This window comes from Manis pentadactyla, chromosome Y, assembly GCF_030020395.1.
Source record: "Manis pentadactyla isolate mManPen7 chromosome Y, mManPen7.hap1, whole genome shotgun sequence".
In the NCBI taxonomy this organism is placed as follows: domain Eukaryota; kingdom Metazoa; phylum Chordata; class Mammalia; order Pholidota; family Manidae; genus Manis; species Manis pentadactyla.
In genome coordinates, this window is record NC_080039.1 from 31,544,163 (window position 1) to 31,566,501 (window position 22,339).

Below are 22,339 nucleotides of genomic sequence, written 5' to 3' on the forward strand. Positions count from 1 at the left end.
GCTTGTAAATTGTGAATAAAGCTGCTGTAGACACTGGTTTTTCATAAATGTCCTTCCTCAGTTTGAGGTAATTCCCTATATTTCTAATTGTTTTTTTGTTGTATTCTATTAATGTGTAATGTAACGTTAAATGATTTGGAAACATGAAATCATCCTTTCATTCTGAAAATAAATTTGCTTTGCTGTGGTGTGTAATTTTTAATATGCTGCTGAATTCAGTTTGCTGGGGTTTTTTTTGTGGATTTTCCCATAGGTATTCCTGACATACTGGTCTGTAGTAGTCTTCCCTTACAGTGTCTTTGGATTTGATATCAGTGATACTGATCTCTTAGGATGTGTTCCCTCCCTTTTCACTGTTTGGGTAGTATTTGAGAAGAACTGGTACTAGTTTTTTAAAAAATGCTTAGTAAAATTCAGTAGTAGAAACAAATTTGTCCATAACTTTTTTGTTTGGAGATTTTTGAATACTGAGTCAATCTCCTTACTTGTTAAAGGTTTGTTTAGATTTTTGTCTTTTTTAAAGGTTGGTTTTGGTCATTTATATAGTTGCTTCTGGTTTTGCTCTATATAGAAAATAATTTGCAAAATCCAAGGTCATGATGAGTTTTCTATGGTGTCTTTTTCTACATGTTTTATATTTCTGCCTTTTATACTTGGGATTTTTTACTCACTTTTTATTAAATTTGTTTAAGGTGTCCAGCTTAATTCCTTCCCATGTGGATATCAGATTTTCCCAGTACCATTTGTTGAAAACCCTGTCCTTTTCTCCATTGAACAGTCTTGGCACCATTGGTGAAAATCAAGTCAACCTTACATGAGAGTTTACTTCTGGACTTAGTTCTAGTCCAGTGGTATTACATGTACATTACATTCTAGTATCATACTGGTATGCTGTCTGTAGTTCTGTACTGATGATGAAGGAAAAAGATAAAAGATACAGTGATCGTGAAAGAAACTAAAGGTTTAAACTAAGGATGTGCAAATCTTCTAAATTTTTTTCCCCCTTTAAGATTGTTTTTCACTGAGCTGGGTCCTTTTAAAATTCTGTATGGAATTCAGGATTTTAAAAAATTTCTTCAGGAAGTGCAGTGGAATTTTATTAGTGATTACTTTGAATCTGCAAATTTGCCTTGGGTACTAATGTTAATATTAAGTTCAAATCATGAATATGGTATTTCTGTACATTTATTTTCTGTGTGTCTTTCATTACTTCAGCAGAGTTTTGCCCTTATTTATAAACTATTGTGATGAGAATACTTCACATGAGATCTACTGTCTTAGTATTTTAAGTGCATAGTGTAGTATTGTTGACTACATGCAGTGCTGTATAGCAGAGCTTAACTTTCTAAATTGAAGTTTTATCCAGATTAATTAGTAAGTCCCCTTTACCACCTTTTCCCTAGCGCCCTTTACAACCATCATTCCAGTCTTTGAGTCTTTGAATTTGACTGTTTGATACCCATATGTGTAATCATGTGGTATTTGTCTCTGTTACTAGTATCTTGCTTTGCATAATGTGTTCATGTAAGTACATAGAACCATAAAATATTTAGTAAAAAGTTTAAGTGAAGAAAGGAGACATTTATATACGGAAAAGTGCAAAATATTGATGAATGAGAAAGAAAGAAAAGGAAAAGCTAATGGTGTTCATTCTTGGAAGATTTATTATAAAATTATTCATACTGTTCATATTGTCCTACATGTTGCATGTAAGTTCTATCAAAATTCCAATGGCATATTGTAGAAAAAGTTTTACAATTCCCACAAATAGAGAACACTTGAGAAATAAGAACAAAGTTGGAGACTATCACTTTTCCTGACTTGAAAAATAATACAAAATTTACAATAATGAAATAGTACTGACAGACAGACAGACCAATCAGGCAAAATAACCCAGAAGTTAATACATGGATATTTGTCATCTGGTGTTCAACATGAATGCCAAGAATAAGTAACAAAAAGAGATGGGTGTCTTCAACAAATAATTTCAGTAAAAATGAAGATGCTTATGTAGCAGAATGAAACTGAACCCCTATCTTGTGCTTAAAACTCAACTGAGAAGAGATTAAAGATAGTGCAGTGAGAGGTGAGACAGAGAACACTTCCCAGAACTACATATAATATGAAATATAGCTATTCAAACTAGTCTTAAAAGAGCAATAGGAAATAAGGCTGCCAGATTTTCAGTGCATACACCTGAACAGAGCAGACGTCGAAAACAGGGTAACGTACCAAAGCCGTGATCTGATAAGACCCAAGCTTTTCCCCACGTTAGCTCAATGGCAAGAGGAAGAGAAACAGCAGGGAGGGGGTGGAAGTCTAGGACTGCTGAACACCAGCTGTGGAGATCTCCTTTGGGAGCACAAACCTACAATGGCTGCTGCTCTGGGGATTTAGTGTAGTTGGAAAGCTAAGACAGGGAAAAAAGTTGGAGAGACTGAGATAACAGCTGTTTGTGGAGGACTGAGATCCACATCCCGATGCTCTGGGGCAAAGGAAATGTGGGCAGTCTGAAAGTTTTACTAGCAGTGAGAAGAGTGCTGATGGGGTGGCAATTGCATGGACCTAGCTAATCAGGAGAAGGGATAGGTGGACAAGGTTATCTGGGCATGCTCTTCCCAGCAGGTTGGGAACTTCCAGGAGCTTCAGATCATCCATCACTTTGTCTACCTAGCTTGAGGCCCCCACTATGATAATGCAGCCTGCTGTGCCTTCTTCCTAGCTGGTCAGCACTGGCTTGCAAACCACTCCTTGCCCTGGCATCAGGCCAATCAGAGGAGGACCCACCTATGGCAGCTACAGATGCAAAGCACAGATGCTTTCCTGGGTGCTCCTCAGCCCACTTGTTCTGACAGTGAAGACCGGCACTGCAGCCGGGAAGCAGGAAACAGCTCTTTCCTCCTGCCAGGCCACAGCATGGCTCCCCTGCCACCCCTAAAATCACTCCAGGGGCTGAGCAGCTCCAGAGACTAGAGCTTCTGGGCACTAGAGGGCGCCACATGCAAATAATGTTAAAGAAATCTGGTTCAAACTAAAATCTCACGAACACCAGAAAAACGGCCAAGTGAAATGGAACTGACTGATTTTCATGAAAAAGTTCAAAATAGAAATCATAAACATGCTCATGGAGGTAGAGACAAATCTTGAAGAACTCAGTAATGACTTTAGGATGGAGTTGCAACTATTAAGAAATTCCATATCTGCAATGAAACATAAAATGGAGGGATTTAAAAGCAGGTTAAATATAGTAGATGAGATGGCAAATGGAATCAAAATTAGAGAAGAGGAATACAAAGAAGCTGACGCACAGAGAGAAAAAAGGATCTTTAGGAATAAAAGAATATTGAGAGAACTGTGTGACCAATCCAAGCGGAACAATATTCGCATTATAGGGGCATCAGAAGAATAAGAGAGAAAAAGGGATAGAAAGTGTCTTTGAGCAGGTAATTGCTGGAAACATCTCCAATCTGGGGAAGGAGATAGTCACTCAGGCCATGGAGTTGCACAGATCTCCCAGGACAAGGAACCCAAGGAAGACAATACCAGGACATATAATAATTTAAATGACAAAGACCAATGATAAGCGGACACTTAAAAGCAGCTAGAGAGAGACAAAATATCACATATGAAGGAAAACCCATTAGACTATCATCAGACAGAAGTATCTCAACAGAAACCTTACAGGCCAGAAGGGAGTGGCATGATATATTTAATGCAATGCAACAGAAGGGCCTCGAACCAAGATTACTCTACCAGCAAGATTGTCATTTAAATTTGAAGGAGGGATTAAACAATTTTCAGGAAAGCAAAAGTTGAGAGAATTTACCTCCAACAAAACACCTCTACAATGTATTTTAGAGGGACTGCTATACACAGGATTATTCCTAAGGCTAAATAGCTGTCACCAGGGCAGATAAAACAACAGTAAATAAAGTAGAACAACTAATTACTAAGCAGACATAAAATCAAGTCAACTACTCGCAAAGTCAGTCAAGGGATAGAATATGATACCTAATATATAAAGAATGGAGGAGGGTGAAAATGGAGAAAGAAAAAAGAAATCTTTGGGCTATTTTGATAACAGCATACTAGATGAGTTAAATTAGACTATTAGTAAGGGAGTTACCCTTAAACTTTTCATAACCATGAATCTAAAGCCTGCAATGGCAATAAGTACATACCTATCAGTAATCACTCTAAATGTAAATGGTCTGAATGCACCAATCAAGACATACAGTAACAATGGATTAAAAAACAAGACCTGTATGTATGTTGCCTACAAGAGACTCACTTCAAACCCAAAGACACAGAGTAAAAGTGAAGGGATGTAAAAAGATAATTCATACAACTAATAGAAAAAAGTAGGAGTTGCAGTACTTGCATCAGATAAATTAGACTTTAAAACAAAGAAGGACACTGCATAATGATAAAGAGGTCAGTCCAACAAGAGGATATAACTATTATAAGTATCTGTAAACATGACACAGGAGCACGTACATATATGAAGCCAATACTAACAATTAAAGAGGTAAATAGAATGCAGAGCGTTCATTTTAGACTTCAACACATCAGTCACTCCAAAGGACAGATCAACTAGGCAGAAAATAAGTAATGATATAGAAACCCTGAATAACACACTAGAGCAGATGGACCTAACAGACATCTACAAAACACTCTATTCAAAAGGAACAGGATACACATTCTTCTCAAGTGCACATGGAACATTTTCAGGAGTAGATCATAAACTAGGCCACAAAAAGAGCATCAGTAAATTCAAAAAGATTGAAATTGTACCAGCCAGCTTCTCAGATCACAAAGGTGTGACATTAGAAATAAATTATGCAAAGAAAACTAAAAAGCCCACAGGCTTAATAACATGCTCCTAACTAATCAATGGACCAGTGATGAGATAAATGCAGTGATCAAGCAATATATGGAGACAAATGAAAACAATAACTCAACACTATGAAATCTATGGGACACAATGAAGGAAGAGCTAAAAGGGGCAGGACATTGCAATAAAGGCCTACCTCCGGAAAGAACAATCCCATATGAACAGTCCAAACACACAATTAACAAAAGTAGAAAAATGAAGAAAAAATGAAGCCCAAATTCAGTAGATGGAGGAACATAATGATTAGAGCGGAAATACGTAAAGTTGAGAAGAATAAACAACAGAAAGTGTCAATGAAAACAGAGTTGGTTCTTTGAGAAAAATGACATAGTTAAACACCTAGCCTGATTTATCAAGGAAAAAAGTGAGTCTGCACCTGTAAACAGAATCATAAATGAGAACGAAAAAATACAGACACCACAAAAATACAAGTAATATGAAAAATTATATGCTAAAAACCTGGATAACCTGAAAGAAATGGACAACTTTCTAGAAAAATATAACCTACCAAGGCTGACCCAGGAAGAAAGAGAATATCTGAATAGACACACTGTCAGGAAGGAAATTGGATGGGTAATCAAAAAACTACCTAAGATCGTAACCTTTGGACCAGTGCTGAATTTTATCAGACTTTTAGTGAAGACCTGATACCCATCCTCCTCAACATTTTTCAAAAAGAAAAAGAGGAGGGAATATTCCGACACTCATTCTACAAGGCCAGCATCACTCTAACTAGGAAAAAGCACACCACAAGAAAAGTTACAGACCAGTATCCCTGATAAATATAGATGCAAAAATTCTCAACAGAATATTAGCAAACCAAATTCAAAAATAAATTAAAGATAATCATGATCAAGCAGGATTTATTACAGGGATGCAAGGATTGTACAACATTCGAAAATCTGTCAACATTATCCACATCAACAAAAAGAAGGACAAAAAGCACATGATCATCTCCACAGATACATAAAAAGCATTAGAAAAATCCAACATCCGTTCATGATGAAAACTGAACAATATGGGTATAGAACGCAAGTACCTCAACATAATAAAGGCCAAATGTGATAAATTCGCAGTCAACATTGTACTTAACAGCAAGAAACTGAAAGCTTTTCCTTTAAGATCGGGAACATGACAAGGAAGCCTACTCTCCCCATTTTTATTCAACATAGTTCTGGAGGTCTTTTCCATACAAACAGACAACACAAAGAAATGAAACACATCTAGATTGACAAGAAGTTAAATGGTCCCTGTTTGCTAATGACATGATATTGTTACGTAAAAATCATTAAAGAATCAAATCCAAAACTACTAGATCTGATAAGTGAGTGTTGCAGTATACAAAATTAATACACAGAAATCTGCTGCATTACTATACACTAGGGATGAACTAGCAGAAAGAGAAATCAGGAAAACAATTCCATTCACATTTGCATCATAAAGATAAAAGGACCTAGCAAAAACCTAACCAAGCAAGTGAAAGACCAATAGTCTGAAAACTACAAGACACTTATGAGAGAAATTAAAGAAGATAACAGTAATGGAACACATCCCATGCTTAGGGATAGAAGGAATTAATATTGTCAAAGTGGCCATCCTGCCTAAAACAAGCTACAGATTCAATATAATGACTGTCATAATACCAATGGCATTCTTTGGCGAACTAGAGCAAATAGTCCTAAGTTCATATGAAAGCACAAAAGACCCTGAATAGCCAAAGCAATCTTGAGAAGGAAGAACAAAGCGGTTGGGTATTACACTCCCTGATTCCAAGCTATTCTAGAAAGCCTCGGTCATCAAAACAATTTGGTACTGACACAAGAACAGACCCACTGAACAATGGAATAGACTAGACCACCCAGATACAAAACCAAGCATATATGGTTAATTAACATATGACAAAACATATGGTTAATTAATATATGATAAAGAAGCCCTGAATACACAATGGGGAAATGAAAGCCTCTTCAACAACTTGTGTTGGCAAAACTGGACAGCTACCAGTAAAAGAATGAAATTGGATTATTGTCTAACCACATGCACAAAACTGAAAATGGCTCCAAGACCTGAATACAACTCACAAAACCAAAGTACTCTTAGAAAAAAACATAGGCAAAAATCTCTTGATTATAAACATGAGCAACTTTTCCTGCATGCATCTTCTAAGGCAAGGGAAACAAAAAGTGAAGAAAGGTGACTACACCATGCCAGAAAACTTCTGTACAGCAGAGGACACAATTAGCAGAACAAAACGGCATCCTGTAGAAAAACCACAATGGAACCCACAGAAATACAAAGAATTACTATAGAAATCTATATGCTAACAAGATGGAAAACCTAGAAGAAATGAACAACTTCCTAGAAAAAGACAATTTTCCAGAACTGACCAGAGAAGAAACAGAAAATCTAAACAGACAACTCCCAGCAACAAAATTGTATTGGTAATCAAAAAACTACCGAAGAACTAAACGATGGGCCAGATGGATTCACTGCTGAATTTTATAAGACATATACAGAAGACATAATAACAATTCCCCTTAAAATTTTCCAAAAAATAGAAGAGGAGGGAATACTTCCAAACTCATTCTATGAAGCCGGCATCAGTCTAATACCCAAACCAGCCAAGACTCCACCAAAAAAAATTACAGACTGACATCCCTGAATTACAGAGATGCAAAAATGCTCAACAATATATTAGCAAACCAAATTCAGAAACACATCAAGAGGATCTTACACCATGATCAAGTGGGATTCATTGAAGTGATGCAAGTATGGCACAACGTTCCTTCAGCATCCATCAACATCATCCACCACATCAACAAAAAGGACAAAAACCACATGATCATCTCCATAAATGCTGAAAAAGCATTTGACACAATTCAACATTCATTCATGATAAAAACTAAATAAAATTGATACAGAGGGCAAATACCTCAACATAATAAAGGTTATATATAACAAACCCACATCCAACATCATACTTAATAGCGAGAAACTGAAGGCTAGGCTTTTCCTCTAAGATGGAGAATAAGACAGGGATGCCTACTCTCCCCACTGTTGCTCAATATAGTACTGGAGGACCTAACCAAGACAATCAGAAAAAACAGAAGTAAAGGCACCCAGATAGGTAAAGAAGAATTCAAACGGTCACTCTTTGCAGATGACATGATATTGTACATAAAAAACCTAAAGACTCCACTCCAAAACTACTAAAACTAATATCTGAATTCAGCAAAGTTGCAGGATACAAAATTAACAGACAAAAATCTGTTGCTTTCCTATACACTAACGAGAAGCTAGCAGAAAGTTAAATCAGGAAAACACTTCCATTCCCAGTTGCATCAAAAAGAATAAAATACCTAGGAATAAGTCTAACCAAGGAAGTGAAAGACTTATACCCTGAAAACTACAAGACACTCCTAAGAGAAATTAAAGAGGACACTAATTAACAAATGGAAACTTGTCCCATGCTCTTGGCTAGGAAGAATTAATATCGCCAAATAGCCATCCTGCTTAAAAGCAATTTACAGGTTCAATGCAATCCCTATCAAAATACCAACAACATTCTTCAATGAACTGGAACAATTAGTTCTTAAATTTATATGAATCCACAAAAGATCCTGAATAGCCAAAGCTTTGTGTTGGCACACTTCAAGGTCAAAGCAATCCTGAGAAGGGAGAATAAAGCAGTGGATCTCACTTCCCAACTTCAAGCTCTACTGCAAAGCCATAGTAATCAAGACAATTTGGTACTGGCACAAGAACAGCCCCAGACCAGTGGAACAGAATAGAGACTCCAGATATTAACCCAAACATATATGGTCAATTAATATATGATAAAGGAGACACATATGCAATGGGGGAAATGACTGCCTCTTAAAAAGCTGGTGTTTGCAAAACTGACAGCTACATGCAAGAGAATGACTCTGGATCATTGTTCTCACCCTATACAGAAAAGTAAATTCAAAATGGATCAAAGGCCCAAATGTAAGTCATGAAACCATAAAACTCTTAGAAAAAACATAGTTGCCAAAAATCTCTTGGGCATAAATATGAGTGCCTTCTTCATGAACATATCTCCCCGGGTAAGGGAAACAGAAGTACAAATGAAAAGTGGGATTATGTCAAGCTGAAAAGCTTCTGTACAGCAAAGGACACCATCAATAGAACAAAAAGGCATCCTACAGTATAAGAGAATATATTTATTAATGACAGATCTGATTAAGGTTGACATCCAAAATATATAAATAGCTCACGCATCTCAACAAACAAAAAAGCAAATAATGCAATTAAAAAATGGGCAGAGGAGCTGAACAGTTCTCCAAGGAAAAAATTCACATGGCCATACGCACATTAAAAGATGCTCCACATCACTAATCTTCAGAGAAATGCAAATTAAAACCACAATGAGATATCACCTCACACCAGTAAGGATCACCACTATCCAAAAGACAAAAGCAAATGTTGGTGAGGATGTAGAGAAAGGGGAACCCTCCTACACTGCCGGTGGTACTGTAATGGGCTATGTGGGGGAGACTTGATGGGGGAGTCTAGTGTAACCATAATGTCGCACATGTAACTGTACAGTTATCATACCAAAATTAAAAAGAAAAAAGTGGAAGGCATCCAACAGTATGGGAGGACCTATTTGTAAATGACATATCAAACAGTCAGTTAACATCCAAAATATATAATGAACTAAGATTCCTTGACAGCCGAAAATCAAACAAACCAATTTAAGGATGTACAGAGCATATGAACAGATACTTCTGTAATGAAGAAATTTAGATGGCCAAGAGGCATATGAAAAAATGTTCTACATTGCTAATTATCAGGGAGATTCAAATGAAAACCAGAATGAAATACAACCTCACACCATTTAGGATGGCCAACATAGAAAAGGTAGGAATAACAATTGCTGGCGAGGATTCGGAGAACAGTGAATTCTCCTTCACTGCTGGTGTAGATGTCAACTAGTTAAACCATTGTGGAAAGCAATTTGGAGGTTCTTCAAAATGTGGAAATAGAAATACCATTTGACCCGGGAATTCCACTCCTAGGAATTTAAACAAAGAAACAAGTTATCAGATTCAAAGAATATATGCACCCCTATGTTTATTGCAGCACTATTTACAATAACCTAAATATGGAAGCAACGTATGTGTCGATCCGTAGAAGAATGGGGGTGGTACATATACACAGTGGAATCCTATCCAGCCATAACAATGAAAATATCCTACCATTTGCAACAACATGGATGGAGCTAGAGGGTGTTATGCTCAGTGGAGTAAGTCAGGCAAAGAGGAATACCCAGTGATTTCTCTCATTTATGGAGTATTATATTGAAGCCAAACTGAAGGAATAGAAAAGCAGCAGACCTACAGACTCCAAGAAGAGACTTGTGGTTACTATAGGGGAGTGCCAGGAAGGCAGGTCAGGAGGGAGGCAGAAGGAGATCTTGGGGTATCATGATAGATGCACGTTGTGTGTCGGTTCATGGGGAAGACAGTGTACCTCAGAGGAGATAAATAGGGACTGTGTAGCATCTTATTACACTGATGGACAGTGTCTACAATGTGGTATGTGGTATAAGGGTGAATGTAATAACGACATTGGTTTTCTTGTGAATCCTGCATAATGTATATCGATACCTTAACTAAAAAAGAAAGTGAACTGAAAATGGATTTAAGACTTTATTAAACATTAGATCTAACCCTGTAATATTTCTAGAAGAATATTTAGGGGAAATGTTTCCTGATACTGATGTTTTACAATGAGGATATGTAAGTGGCAACAGTGTTATGAAGTAATTTTCATTGAAAATAACGATCAGGGAAATGAAAATTGAAATCACGTTGAAATACCACTTAAAATCTTCATGAAGGGTATTATCAAAAAACAAAACTGTTGCGTGTTGGGCGAGGACTGTGTATTTTCCTCGGTCCTTGTCCCTGCTGCGACAAAGAATTGAAGGGCACCGGACAAAGTGGTGAAACAGAACAAAAGTTTTATTTAAAGTTACTTTAAGAGAGAAAAAGTATGGCTACATCAGCAAGGATAGGCACCTTTAAACGTTGGAGAGAGAAATGTTAAGATGAATAGGTTCCACACTTAGAAAGTGTGGGTGACCTCAGAGAGCAGATTGACCTGAAAGGTTGGGGTTCCTCCTTTAAAGGTTTCTTTTGGAATGTGACTAAGGGCTGTGAGTGCAGACTTGCTAAGTGTTCCCTGAATACTTAGAATTAACTTAACACAGAGAATTTCCTGCTCTGATTTGTATGTGGGATCCCGGCATCTTGGTCCCAGAGCATATCAGACTGCCTGCCCAGCCCCCAAGGTGGGCTGAGTTATTGTCCCATTGCTAAAGTTATGAATGTTATATTTTTAACTTCCTGGCTATTACAATACAATATTCAAGGTGGAATCCTTCCTGCCTTTTTTTTTTTTGGTATCATTAATCTACAATTACATGAAGAACATTATTACTAGGCTCCCCCCTTCACCAAGTCCCCCCCACATACCCCTTCACAGTCACTGTCCATCTGCGCAGTAAGATGCTGTAAAATCACTACTTGTCTTCTCTGTGTTGCGCAGCCCTCCCGGTGCCCCCCATGCACTATACATGCTAATTGTAACGCCCTATTTCTTTCCCCCCCCCCCTTATCTCTCCCTTCCCTCCCATCCTCCCCAGTCCCTTTCCCTTTGGTAACTGTTAGTCCATTCGTGGGTTCTGTGATTCTGCTGCTGTTTTCTTCCTGCCTTTTAGTATATTGTTTCTGGTTGGGTCTGCATGATTAACATGGTAAAGACATGGGCTTTCTTTTATCTGGGGAATAGTCAAACACTCCAGGCCAGGTTGCTCCTGGCTTTTTGAGGTTTAATTGATTAATTGATTAATTTTGGTTATTTTTAGTGGACTTTCTGGCCTTTTCTCTTTTCTCTTTTCACCCCCCTCATATCTATTTTTCTGCTTAACTTTGGGAAGTATGTAGAGAAATTGGTAAAATTGGTACCCTTCTGCACTGTTTGTGGGAATGAAAACTGTTTCAGCTAATATGGGAACACAAAGGAAATTATTAAAAATTGAAAAGCAGAAGAACCAAAATATCCCTGCATAATCCCTTCTGAGATTTTTTTACAAAGTAATGGAAACCAAGATTTTGAAATATATTAGCAGTCCCAAGTTCATTGCAGAACTATTCACAATATCCAGGATATGGAACCAACAATTGACCACTGAACAGGTAATGTATTTTGATAGATGAATGGATAAAGAGAATGTGGTCTTTCACAAATGGATAAAGTTATTCCAAATTTATATTTTCTTTTTAATGCTGTTTTAAGTGGAATTGTTTTCTTAATTAGCTTTTTTAAAATTCCTTTTGTATAGAAATAAAACTCATTTTTTATTGTTGGTTTGCATCCTGCAACTTTGCTGAGTTTGTTGGCTGGGTGGAATCCAGGTGTGCCATGTACATGTTCAAACAAAACAAGTGTTTATCCTTGTATATTTAAGCATATTTGTGAATGTGGAGTTGGTGTCTGTGTTTATACTGTGGTCTGTCTGTGAATCTGTATGTATCTGTGTATCTGATAGTGATAAAAACATTTTCTCCTCTGCACTCTTTGTCACATTGAGTTAGGGGAAAAACTCAGTATTTTTTTCCCTTTTTTTTCTTATCATTAATATACAATTACATGAAGAACATTGTTTTCTAGGCTCTCCACTTCACCAAGTCCCCACCACACACCCCATTACAGTCACTGTCCATCACCATAGTAAGATGCTGTAGAATCACTACTTGTCTTCTCTTGTGTTGCACAGTCCTCCCCATGCCCCCCCCTCACATTACAAATGCTAATTATAATGCCCCCTTTCTTTTTACCCACTCTTATCCCTCCCTTCCCACCCATCCTACCTAGTCCCTTTCCCTTTGGTAACTGTTAGTCCATTTTTGGGTTCTGTGATTCTGCTGCTGTTTTGTTCCTTCATTTTTTTTCTTTCTTCATATACTCCACATGTCAGTGAAATCATTTGGTATTTGTCTTTCTCTGCCTGGCTTATTTCACTGAGCATAATACCCTCTAGTTCCATCCATGTTGTTGAAAATGGCAGGATTTGTTTTCTTCTTATAGGTGAATAAACCATTGTGTATATGTACCACATCTTCTTTACCCATTTATTTACTGATTGACACTTAGGTTGCTTCCATTTCTTGACTATTGTAAATACTGCGGTGATAACCATAGGGGTGCATCTGTCTTTTTCAAATTGGGCTGCTGCATTCTTAGGGTAAATTCCTAGAAGTGGAATTCCTGGGTCAAATGGTATTTCTATTTTGAGCTTTTTTGGGGATCCTCCATACTGCTTTCCACAATGGTTGAACTAATTTACATTCACATCAGCAGTGTAGGAGGGTTCCCCTTTCTCCACAACCATGCCAAAATTTGTTGTTTGTCTTTTGGATGGTAGCCATCCTTAGTGGTGTGAGGTGATATCTGATGTAGCCTGGTTGTTGCCCTGTATCTTCTGGTCTCTCTTTTAGGGATAGTTGTATTTGTGTTTTCAAAAGTATACATGATTTTGGGAGGAGATTTCTGCTGCTCTACTCATGCTGCCGTCTTGGCTCCTCCTCCAAAACTGAATATTTTTGCCAAAATTTCACATTTGTTTATTTCATATTGCTCTGTTCATTTAGTAAAATGTTGTTGATATAAGAGCTTTTTCTCCTTTTGTTATAAGTTAGTGTCTAAACATAACTTTTTCCAAGTCTTTATAAGAGATAATACATTTTGTATTTCCTCCAGTTAGTTTTTCCTGTTGTTTTAGAAGAGTTGCCTGAAACATTAAGCTATTAAAAATAAATGTTTTACCCATGTTATTTTTCTTTGAGAGAGAACTGTAGGCAGTGGACTTGTGGGAGTGTTGTGTATTTTCCTCAGTCCCTGTCCCCACTGTGACAAAGAATGGAAGGGCAGAGAAACAGTAGTGAAGCAGAGTAAAAGTTTTATTTAACTTAACGTAAAGAAAGAAATAGTACAGACCACCTTTGCAAAGAGAGGTGCCCTGAAAGGTTGGAGAGAGAAGTTTAAGATTAAATGGTTACACAGTTAGAAAGTGTGGGTAACCTTAGAGGAGTGTCCTGAAAGGTTGTGGGTTCCCCCTTTATAGGGTTTTTTCAGGATTGAAACATGGGCTGGGGGTGCTGACTTGTATGTGGTCCCTGAATATTTAGAATTAACTTATCACAAGGAACTTCCTCCTCTGATTTATATCTGGGATAACAGCATTTTGGTCTGGAAGCATATCAAAATAATTGTGCCTGCCTAACCCCGAAGGTAGGCTGTGTTACTGTTTGCTAAAGAGTAAGTTAAGAATCTTACTTCTTAAATTCCTAGGTATTAAAATGCAATCTTTATTTAAGATGGAATCCTTCCTATTTTTTACCTTGTTGTTTACAGCTCGGCCTGCATGCTAAATTAGTTGTCTTGGTTGCCTTATTTGCTTTTCACTCCACTCACATCTATTTTCTTGCCTGACAGACTCATTTAGAAATTTGACTCTAACTTAAAATGAACCTTGTTAGAACAGAATTTTGGTAATGATATGTTTTTTAAAACATACTTATTTATAAATAGTTTCTCAGAGTATTTTCTAGGAAATGAATTATTTTAAATTATTTTATTTTTATAGTTAAAATATTACAATTTTAAATTAAGATGCTAATTCCTTTTCCTCTTAGGCTTTGTAAAGGATAGTAGCACTTCCTCTGTTATGATTGAGTGGCTGTTGAGCTTTGCTTTGTAAGTTCATTAATAATTTGAACTCTAGTGGAAGCATATCACCTAAAAATTGTGGAGTATTTCATTCTGTTTTTTTCTCCCAACAATTTGTTGTATTTTACTTTTAAAAGACAAAATCTTTTGTTCAAAGTAACATGAAGTAATTACATAGTTACTACTTAAACAATGATAAGGATACTCTCCAGTAATTCATAATAGTAGGAACATAAAAAATATATAAACAAACACTAGCCAATTCTCTGTAATACACTAAATCACTTGAAGAGTTAATATGAAAATTATGCCAAAAAGTTACTTGTTAAATCTACAGTGTGTCTGTTTAAAGACATTTCATTTTTATCTAAATATTTTCTTTTCACTTCAGAGGAAATATCACACTGCAAAAGAAGCCTATGAGCAACTTTTACAGACAGAAAACTTACCTGCACAAGTAAAAGCAACTGTTTTACAACAATTAGGTATATTAGAGTTTATTTTTTTTATATAGTGCATTTATTGTATAATTTGAGGGAGTTGGGTGGGAGCTAATTTATCTCTTCTGTTTAAAAGTCAGTTTTCATTTTGAACTGTTTTCCAGGATTGTATCAGTTTAAATGTTATACATTGCATTTTAATTTAATATAAATGTTTCTACTATAAATTTACACCTACTGTTCTTTCATGTTAAGTTCTATTTGTACCCACTGTGTACCACAGTCTATCTCAAAATCCATCTAAATACAGCTAGTCTTTTTCAGTTCTTGATATTATCCCCTTAGTTGATCTCTGGCCGAGGTTTTAGTACTTCCATAAATACTTAGCACTCTATGAAGTTAGTTAACTGAGATCATTTACACAGTTACTGAGTGGCTGTTGAGCTTTGCTTTGTAAGTTCATTAATAATTTGAACTCTAGTGGAAGCATATCACCTAAAAATTGTGGAGTATTTCATTCTGTTTTTTCTCCAACAATTTGTTGTATTTTACTTTTAAAAGACTAAATCTTTTGTTCAAAGTAACATGAAGTAATTACATAGTTACTACTTAAAGAATGATAAGGATACTCTCCAGTAATTCATGTTGGTTATCTAGGTCTATATTAGATATTTCGGTAAGGGAGTAGTTATTTTTCTTTTCAGCTTCTATTGGTCTTGAGCAAATAATTTCTAAATTTTAAGCAAGCTTTTGATACTATGAATATTTTTGTAGTGCTACTGTTGTTAAAGCAATTAAGCATAATTTTATGTAAGTAAATTACAAAGCTTATGTTGTATACTAAAATTGTCTCACACCAGAAACTCTGATTTCTATTTGTCTTAAATGGTTACATTTGATCATGATCGTCTTTCCATTGTCTCTCTTATTTCTGAGGTTATTTATTAGTGAAATACTCTGTACTATTATTATAGCTTTTTAAACCTATTTTTCATTTGTATTTCAATACAGCCTTAAATTTTGTGGTTTTTTTCTCCTTAGTCAAATATTACTGTATTTAGATGTTGATGAAAATAATCAGTGTCAGTAAAATCTGTGGTTTAAAGATTTAAAAACATTTAAATGAGTTAACTGTGATTATGTAAGATTTATTAAAAATAAACATTGGCGTGCTAGATTCTTTTAAAAAATTTTAACCTTCAAATTAGTAATCTATAGATTTTGTTTCATTGGTTGAGTTTTTAAATCAAACTTAGAGAGTGAGAATCAGGTATACTTTATATGCATAGACCAATTCATTCACATTTTTCTGTTTTCTTTTAAGAGCCTTTGGCAGATTTGATTGATTTTTTTTACGTGTGTTAAAGACTTTCCTATAGCTTTCATCAGAAGTTTTAAATATGGGCACGTTTGATCCAAGATAAGTGATTAAATGTATTTAAATTGTACATTAATATATTTATGTTTTTCATGGTATTCTTATAGCTAGAATCGATAAATGTTGGATAAATGCTTACAATTTTTTAATTATAGGATGGATGCATCATAATATAGATCTACGGGGAGATCAAGCAAGTAAGGAAAACTATGCTATCCAGTACCTCCAAAAGTCATTGGAGGCAGATCCGAATTCTGGCCAGTCTTGGTATTTCCTTGGGAGGTAAGACCAGATACGGTTGCTGTGGCCCAAATTTGAGTTACATTCTAAAATCTTAAATACTATCTGCTTAGTGACATTTTATTTTAAATACATTATAATACAGATTCTTGGGCAGCAAATGTGGATTACTCCACACTTGGTGCTTTTACTGAGATATTTTTATTTTGCCTATTAGTTTTTGTTTACACAGTGTTTTTGTTCTTATTGAGTTATTGCTCGTTTTAAAGAGGATTAAGTCTCATTAGATACTAATCACAAATACTGTTTTTTAATTTAAAACTCAAATTCTATTCTATTATTTTCCTTCATTTTTAACGTATTTTTTAAAATTCCATTTTATCTACCTGATGATTTAATAGTCTGTGGGAAAGTCAATTAAAGAGTTTGAGTTTTCAGTTTTCTTTTCACATATGTAAATGAAAAGATTGCATTACATCTTTCATGTATTTCTTTTTCAAGGTTATAAACTTAATTATCCTACTTTGACGTAACTATACATTTTGCCTCACTTTTTTTTACAAGGAAGTTTATTTGGAGAAAGTTGCATGAAATTAGCCTTTGTGTTTAACTTTTTTTTTTGGTATCATTAATCTACAATTACATGAGCAAAATTATGTTTTCTAGTCTCCTCCCATTGTCAAGTCCCCCCCACATACCCCATTACAGTCACTATCCATTAGCATACTAAGATGCTGTAGAATCACTACTTGTCTTCTCTGTGTTGCACTGTCTTCCCCATGTGCCTTCCCCCTACAACATGTGTGCTAATCTTAATACCTCTTTTTCCTCCTTATCCATCCCTTCCCACCCATCCTCCCCAGTCTCTTTCCCTTTTGTAACTGTTAGTCCATTTGTGGTTTCTGTGAGGCTGCTGCTGTTTTGCTTCTTCTGTTTTTTTCTTTGTTCTTATACTCCACAGATGAATGAAATCATTTGATACTTGTCTTTCTCCACCTGGCTCATTTCACTGAGCATAATACACTCTGGCTCCATTCATGTTGTTGCAAATGGCAGGATTTGTTTTCTCTTATGGCTGAATAATATTCCGTTGTGTATATGTACCACATTACTTTATCCATTCATCTACTGATGAACACATATTTCTTGCATTTCTTGACTATTATAAATAGTGCTGCTATAAACATAGGTGTGCATATGTCATTTTGAAAGTGGGCTGCTGCATTCTTAGCATAAGTTCCTAGAAATGGAATTCCTACGTTCAAACGGTAGTTCTATTTTGAGTTTAAAAATATTGGTATCATTAATGTACAATTACATGAGGAACATTATGTTTACTAGACTCCCCCCTTCACCAAGTCCCCCCCACATACCCCAATGCAGTCACTTTCCATCAGCATGGTCAGATGCTGTGGAATCACTCCTTGCCTTCTCTGTGTTGCACAGCCCTCCCCGTGCCCCCCACACATTGTGTGTGCTAATCGTAATGCCCCTTTCCCCCGTTGTCCCTCCCTTCCCACCCATCCTCCCCAGTCCCTTTCCGTTTGGTAACTGTTAGTCCATTCTTGGGTTCTGTGTCTGCTGTTGAGTTTTTTGAGGAACCTCCATACTGCTTTCCACAATGGTTGAACTAATTTACATTCCCACCAGCAGTGTAGGAGGGTTCCCCTTTCTCTGCATCCTCACCAACATTTGTTGTCTGTCTTTTGGATGGTAGCCATCCTTACTGGTGTGAGGTGATACCTTATTGGGTTTTAAATTGCATTTCTCTGATGACTAGCAATTTGGAGCATCTTTTCATGTGCCTGTTTGCCATCTGAGTTTCTTCTTTGGAGAAATGGCTGTTCAGCAACTCTGCCCATTTTTTTATTGGATTATTTGCTTTTTGTTTGTTGAGGTGTGTGAGCTCTTTATCTATTTTGGATGTCAACCATTTATTGGATATGTCATTTAAGAATATATTCTCCCATACTGTAGGATACCTTTTTGTTGTATTGATAGTGTCCTTTACTGTACAGAAGCTTTTCAGCTTGATATAGTCCCACTTGTTCATTTTTGCTTTTGTTTCCCTTGCCTGGGCAGTTATGTTCATGAAGAAGTTGCCCATATTTTTGTCCAAGAAATTTTTGCCTATGGTTTCTCCTAAGAGTTTTATGGTTTCATGACTTACATTCAGGTCTTTGATCTATTTCAAATTTGCTTTTGTGTATGGCCTTCAACAGTGATCTACTTTCATTCTCTCACATGTAGCTGTCCAGTTTTGCCAACACCAGCTGTTGAAGAGGCTGTCATTTCCAAGTATATCCATGTTTCCTTTGTCGTATATTAATTGACCATAAATGTTTGGGTTAATATCTAGACTCTTCATTCTGTTCCACTGGTCTGTGGGTCTTTTCTTGTGACAGTGCTAAATTGTCTTGATTACTTAGGCTTTGTAGTAGAACTTAAGGTTGGGGAGCAAGATCCCCCATGTTTTATTCTTCCTTCTCAGGGTTGCTTTGGCTGTTTGGGGTTTTTTGTGGTTCCATATGAACCTTAGGCCTATTTGTTCCAGTTTGTAGAAGAATGCTGTTGATATTTTTATATGGGTTGCGTTGAATCTGTAAATTATTTTCATGAGGATGGCCATTTTGACAATATTAATCCTTCCTACCAAAGCATGGATGAATTTCCATTTATTAGTGTCCTCTTTAATTTCTCTTAAGAGTGTCTTGCAGTTTTCAGGGTATAGGTCTTCTACTTCTTGGTAAGATTTATTCCTAAGTATTTAATTCTTTTTGATGCTGTTGTGAATGGAATTGCTTTCCTGATTTCTCTTTTGGCTAGTTCATCATTAGTGTGTAAGAATGCATCGGATGTCTGGGTATTAATTTGGTATCCTGCAACTTTGCTGAATTCAGATATTAGTTCTCATAATTTTGGAGTCGATTATTTATGTTTTTTTATGTACAATATCATGTCATCTGCAAATAGTGACAGTTTGACTCCTTCCTTATTAATCTGGAAGCCTTTTATTTTTTTTGTGTTGTCCGATTGCCGTGGCCAGGACCTCAGCACTATGATGAATAAAAATGGGGAGAGTGGGCATCCCTGCCTTGTTCCCAATCTTAGGTGAAAAGCATTTAGCTTCTCGCTGTTAAGTATGATGTTGTCTGTGGGTTTGTCATATATGGCCTTTATTATGTTGAGGTACTTGCCTTCTATACCTATTTTCTTGAGAGTTTTGTGAATTGATGTTGTATTTTTTTCTAATGCTTTTTCAGCATCTATGGAGATGATCATGTGGTTTTTGCCCTTCTTTTTGTTGATGTGGATGATCGTGGATTTTCGATTGTTGTACCATCTTTGCATCCCTGGGATGAATCCTGCTTTATCATGATGATCTTTTTGCTATGTTTTTGCATTCTGTTTGATAATATTTTGAGTATTTTTGCACCTATGTTCATCAGGGATATTGGTCTGTAGTTTTCTTTTTTTGTGATGTTTTTCCCTTGTTTTGGTATTAGAGTGATGTTGGCCTTATAGAATGAGTTTGGTAGTATTACCTCATCTTCTAGTTTTTGTGGAAAAACTTTACGGATGATGGGTATTAGTCTTCACTCAATGTTTGATAAAATTCAGTGGGGAAATCATCTGGTCCAGTTTTTTTTGTTTTTAGGTAGTGTTTTGATTACCTTTGTTCAATTTCTTTGCTGGTAATTGCTCTGTTCAGATGTCAGGTTCTTCCTGGGTCAGCCTTGGAAAGTTGTCTTTTTCTACAAATTTTGTCCATTTCTTCTAGCTTATCCATTTTTTTGCCAAATAATTTTTCATAGTATTCTCTAATAATTCTTTGTAGTTCTGTTGGGTCTGTAGTGGTTTTCCCAGTCCTATTTCTTTTTTTCCTTGATAAGTCTAGCTAGGGTTTTATCTATTTTACTTATTTTCTTGAAGAAGCAGCTCCTGCTTTTATTGATTCTTTCTATTGTTTTATTCTTCTCAATTTTATTTATTTCTGGTTTAACCTTCCTTACGTCCGTCCTTCTACTGACTGTGGGCCTCATTTGTTCTTCCTTTTGTAGTTTCATTAATTGTGAATTTAGAGTGCTCATTTGGGGTTATTCTTCTCTCCTGAGGTAGGCCTGTATTGCAATATATTTCTGTATTAGCACAGCCTTCACTCCATCCTACAGATTTTGTGGTGTTGAATTTTTGGTATCCTTTGGCTACATATATTGTTTGATGTCTGTTTTAATTTGGTCATTGATCCATTGATTATTAATGAGCTTCTTATTAAGCCTCATTGTGTTTGTGGGCTTTTTCGTTTTCTTTGTGTAATTTATTTTAGTTTCATACCTTTGTTTTCTGAAAGCTGGCTGCTACAATTTCAATCTATTTTAATTTACTGAGCTTTTTTTTTGGCCTAGTATATGATCTATTCTTGTAAATGTTCCATGTGCACTTGAGAAGAATGTGTATCCTGTTGCTTTTGGATGGAGTGTTCTGTAGATGTCTATTAGGTCCATCTGTTCTAATATGTTGTTCAGTGCCTCTGTCTTTACTTATTTTTATTCTTGTTGATCTATCCTTTAGAGTGTGTGGTGTGTTATTGTCTCCTAAAGTTAATGCATTGCATTCTATTTCTCCCTTTAATTCTGTTTATATTTGTTACACACATGTCAGTGATCCTGTGTTGTATGCACATGTATTTAGAATAGTTATATCCTCTTATTGGACTGATCCTTTCATCATTATGTAATGTCCTTCTTTGTCTCATTACTTTCTGTTTTGAAGTCTACTTTGTCTGATACAAGTACTGGAACTCCTGCTTTTTTCTATTAGTTGCATGAAATATCTTTTTCCATTCGTTTACTTTTCATTCTGTGTATGTCTTTGGATTTAAAGGGAGTTCTTGTAGGCAGCATATAGATGGGTTTTATTTTTTCATCACTGTCTCTATGTCTTTTCGTTGGTGCATTCAGTCCATTTACATTTACGGTTATTATTGATATATATGTATTTATTGCCATTGCAGGGTTTAGATTCGTGTTTACCAAAAGTTCAAGGGTAATTCCCTATCTAACAGTCTAATTTAACTCACTTCGGATGCTATTACAAACACAACCTAAAGGTTTGTTTTTTTTCTTTCCTCCTTTTTTTAATCCTCCATTCTTTGTATGTTATGAATTATAATCCATAGTCTTTGTCTGTCCCTTGGGTGACATCTATTTAGCCTTAGGATTACTTCCATCTATAGGAGTCCCTCCAAAATGGAGTGTAGATGTGGTGTTTGGGAGGTAAATCCTCTCAGCTTTTGCTTATATGAAAATTGTTTAGTCCCTCTTTCAAATTTAAATGATAATCTTTCTGCGTAGAGTGTTGTTGGTTCAAGGCCCTTCTGATTCCTTGCATTACATATATCATGTCATTCTCTTCTGGCCTTTAAGGCTTTTGTTGATCTGTTGAGAAACCTGATGATAGCCTGATAGGTTTTCCTTTGTATGTGATTGTTTTTCTCTCTCTACCTCCTATTTATTTTTTATTTTTTATTAAGGTAGGATTGATATATGCTCTATGCTCTTATGAAGGTGTCACATGAAAAAACAATGTGGTTACTACATTCACCCACAT

The 22,339-nt window shown here is 36.0% G+C and overlaps 1 protein-coding gene across 9 annotated transcripts in view; it reads left to right on the forward strand.

Annotated features, from left to right (window-relative positions):
- Positions 1–22,339, forward strand: part of LOC130682144 (lysine-specific demethylase 6A-like) — a 238,338-nt gene that overhangs the window by 74,819 nt on the left and 141,180 nt on the right. For all 9 annotated transcript variants that reach the window (XR_008995425.1, XM_057496299.1, XM_057496292.1 and 6 more), the window contains exons 9-10: positions 15,063–15,156; positions 16,645–16,771. Coding sequence is in view for 8 of the 9 variants with exons in the window: in XM_057496299.1 (XP_057352282.1) it covers positions 15,063–15,156; positions 16,645–16,771 (221 nt within the window). In the remaining variant the exon portion in view is untranslated. The remainder of the gene's footprint in view (positions 1–15,062; positions 15,157–16,644; positions 16,772–22,339) is intronic.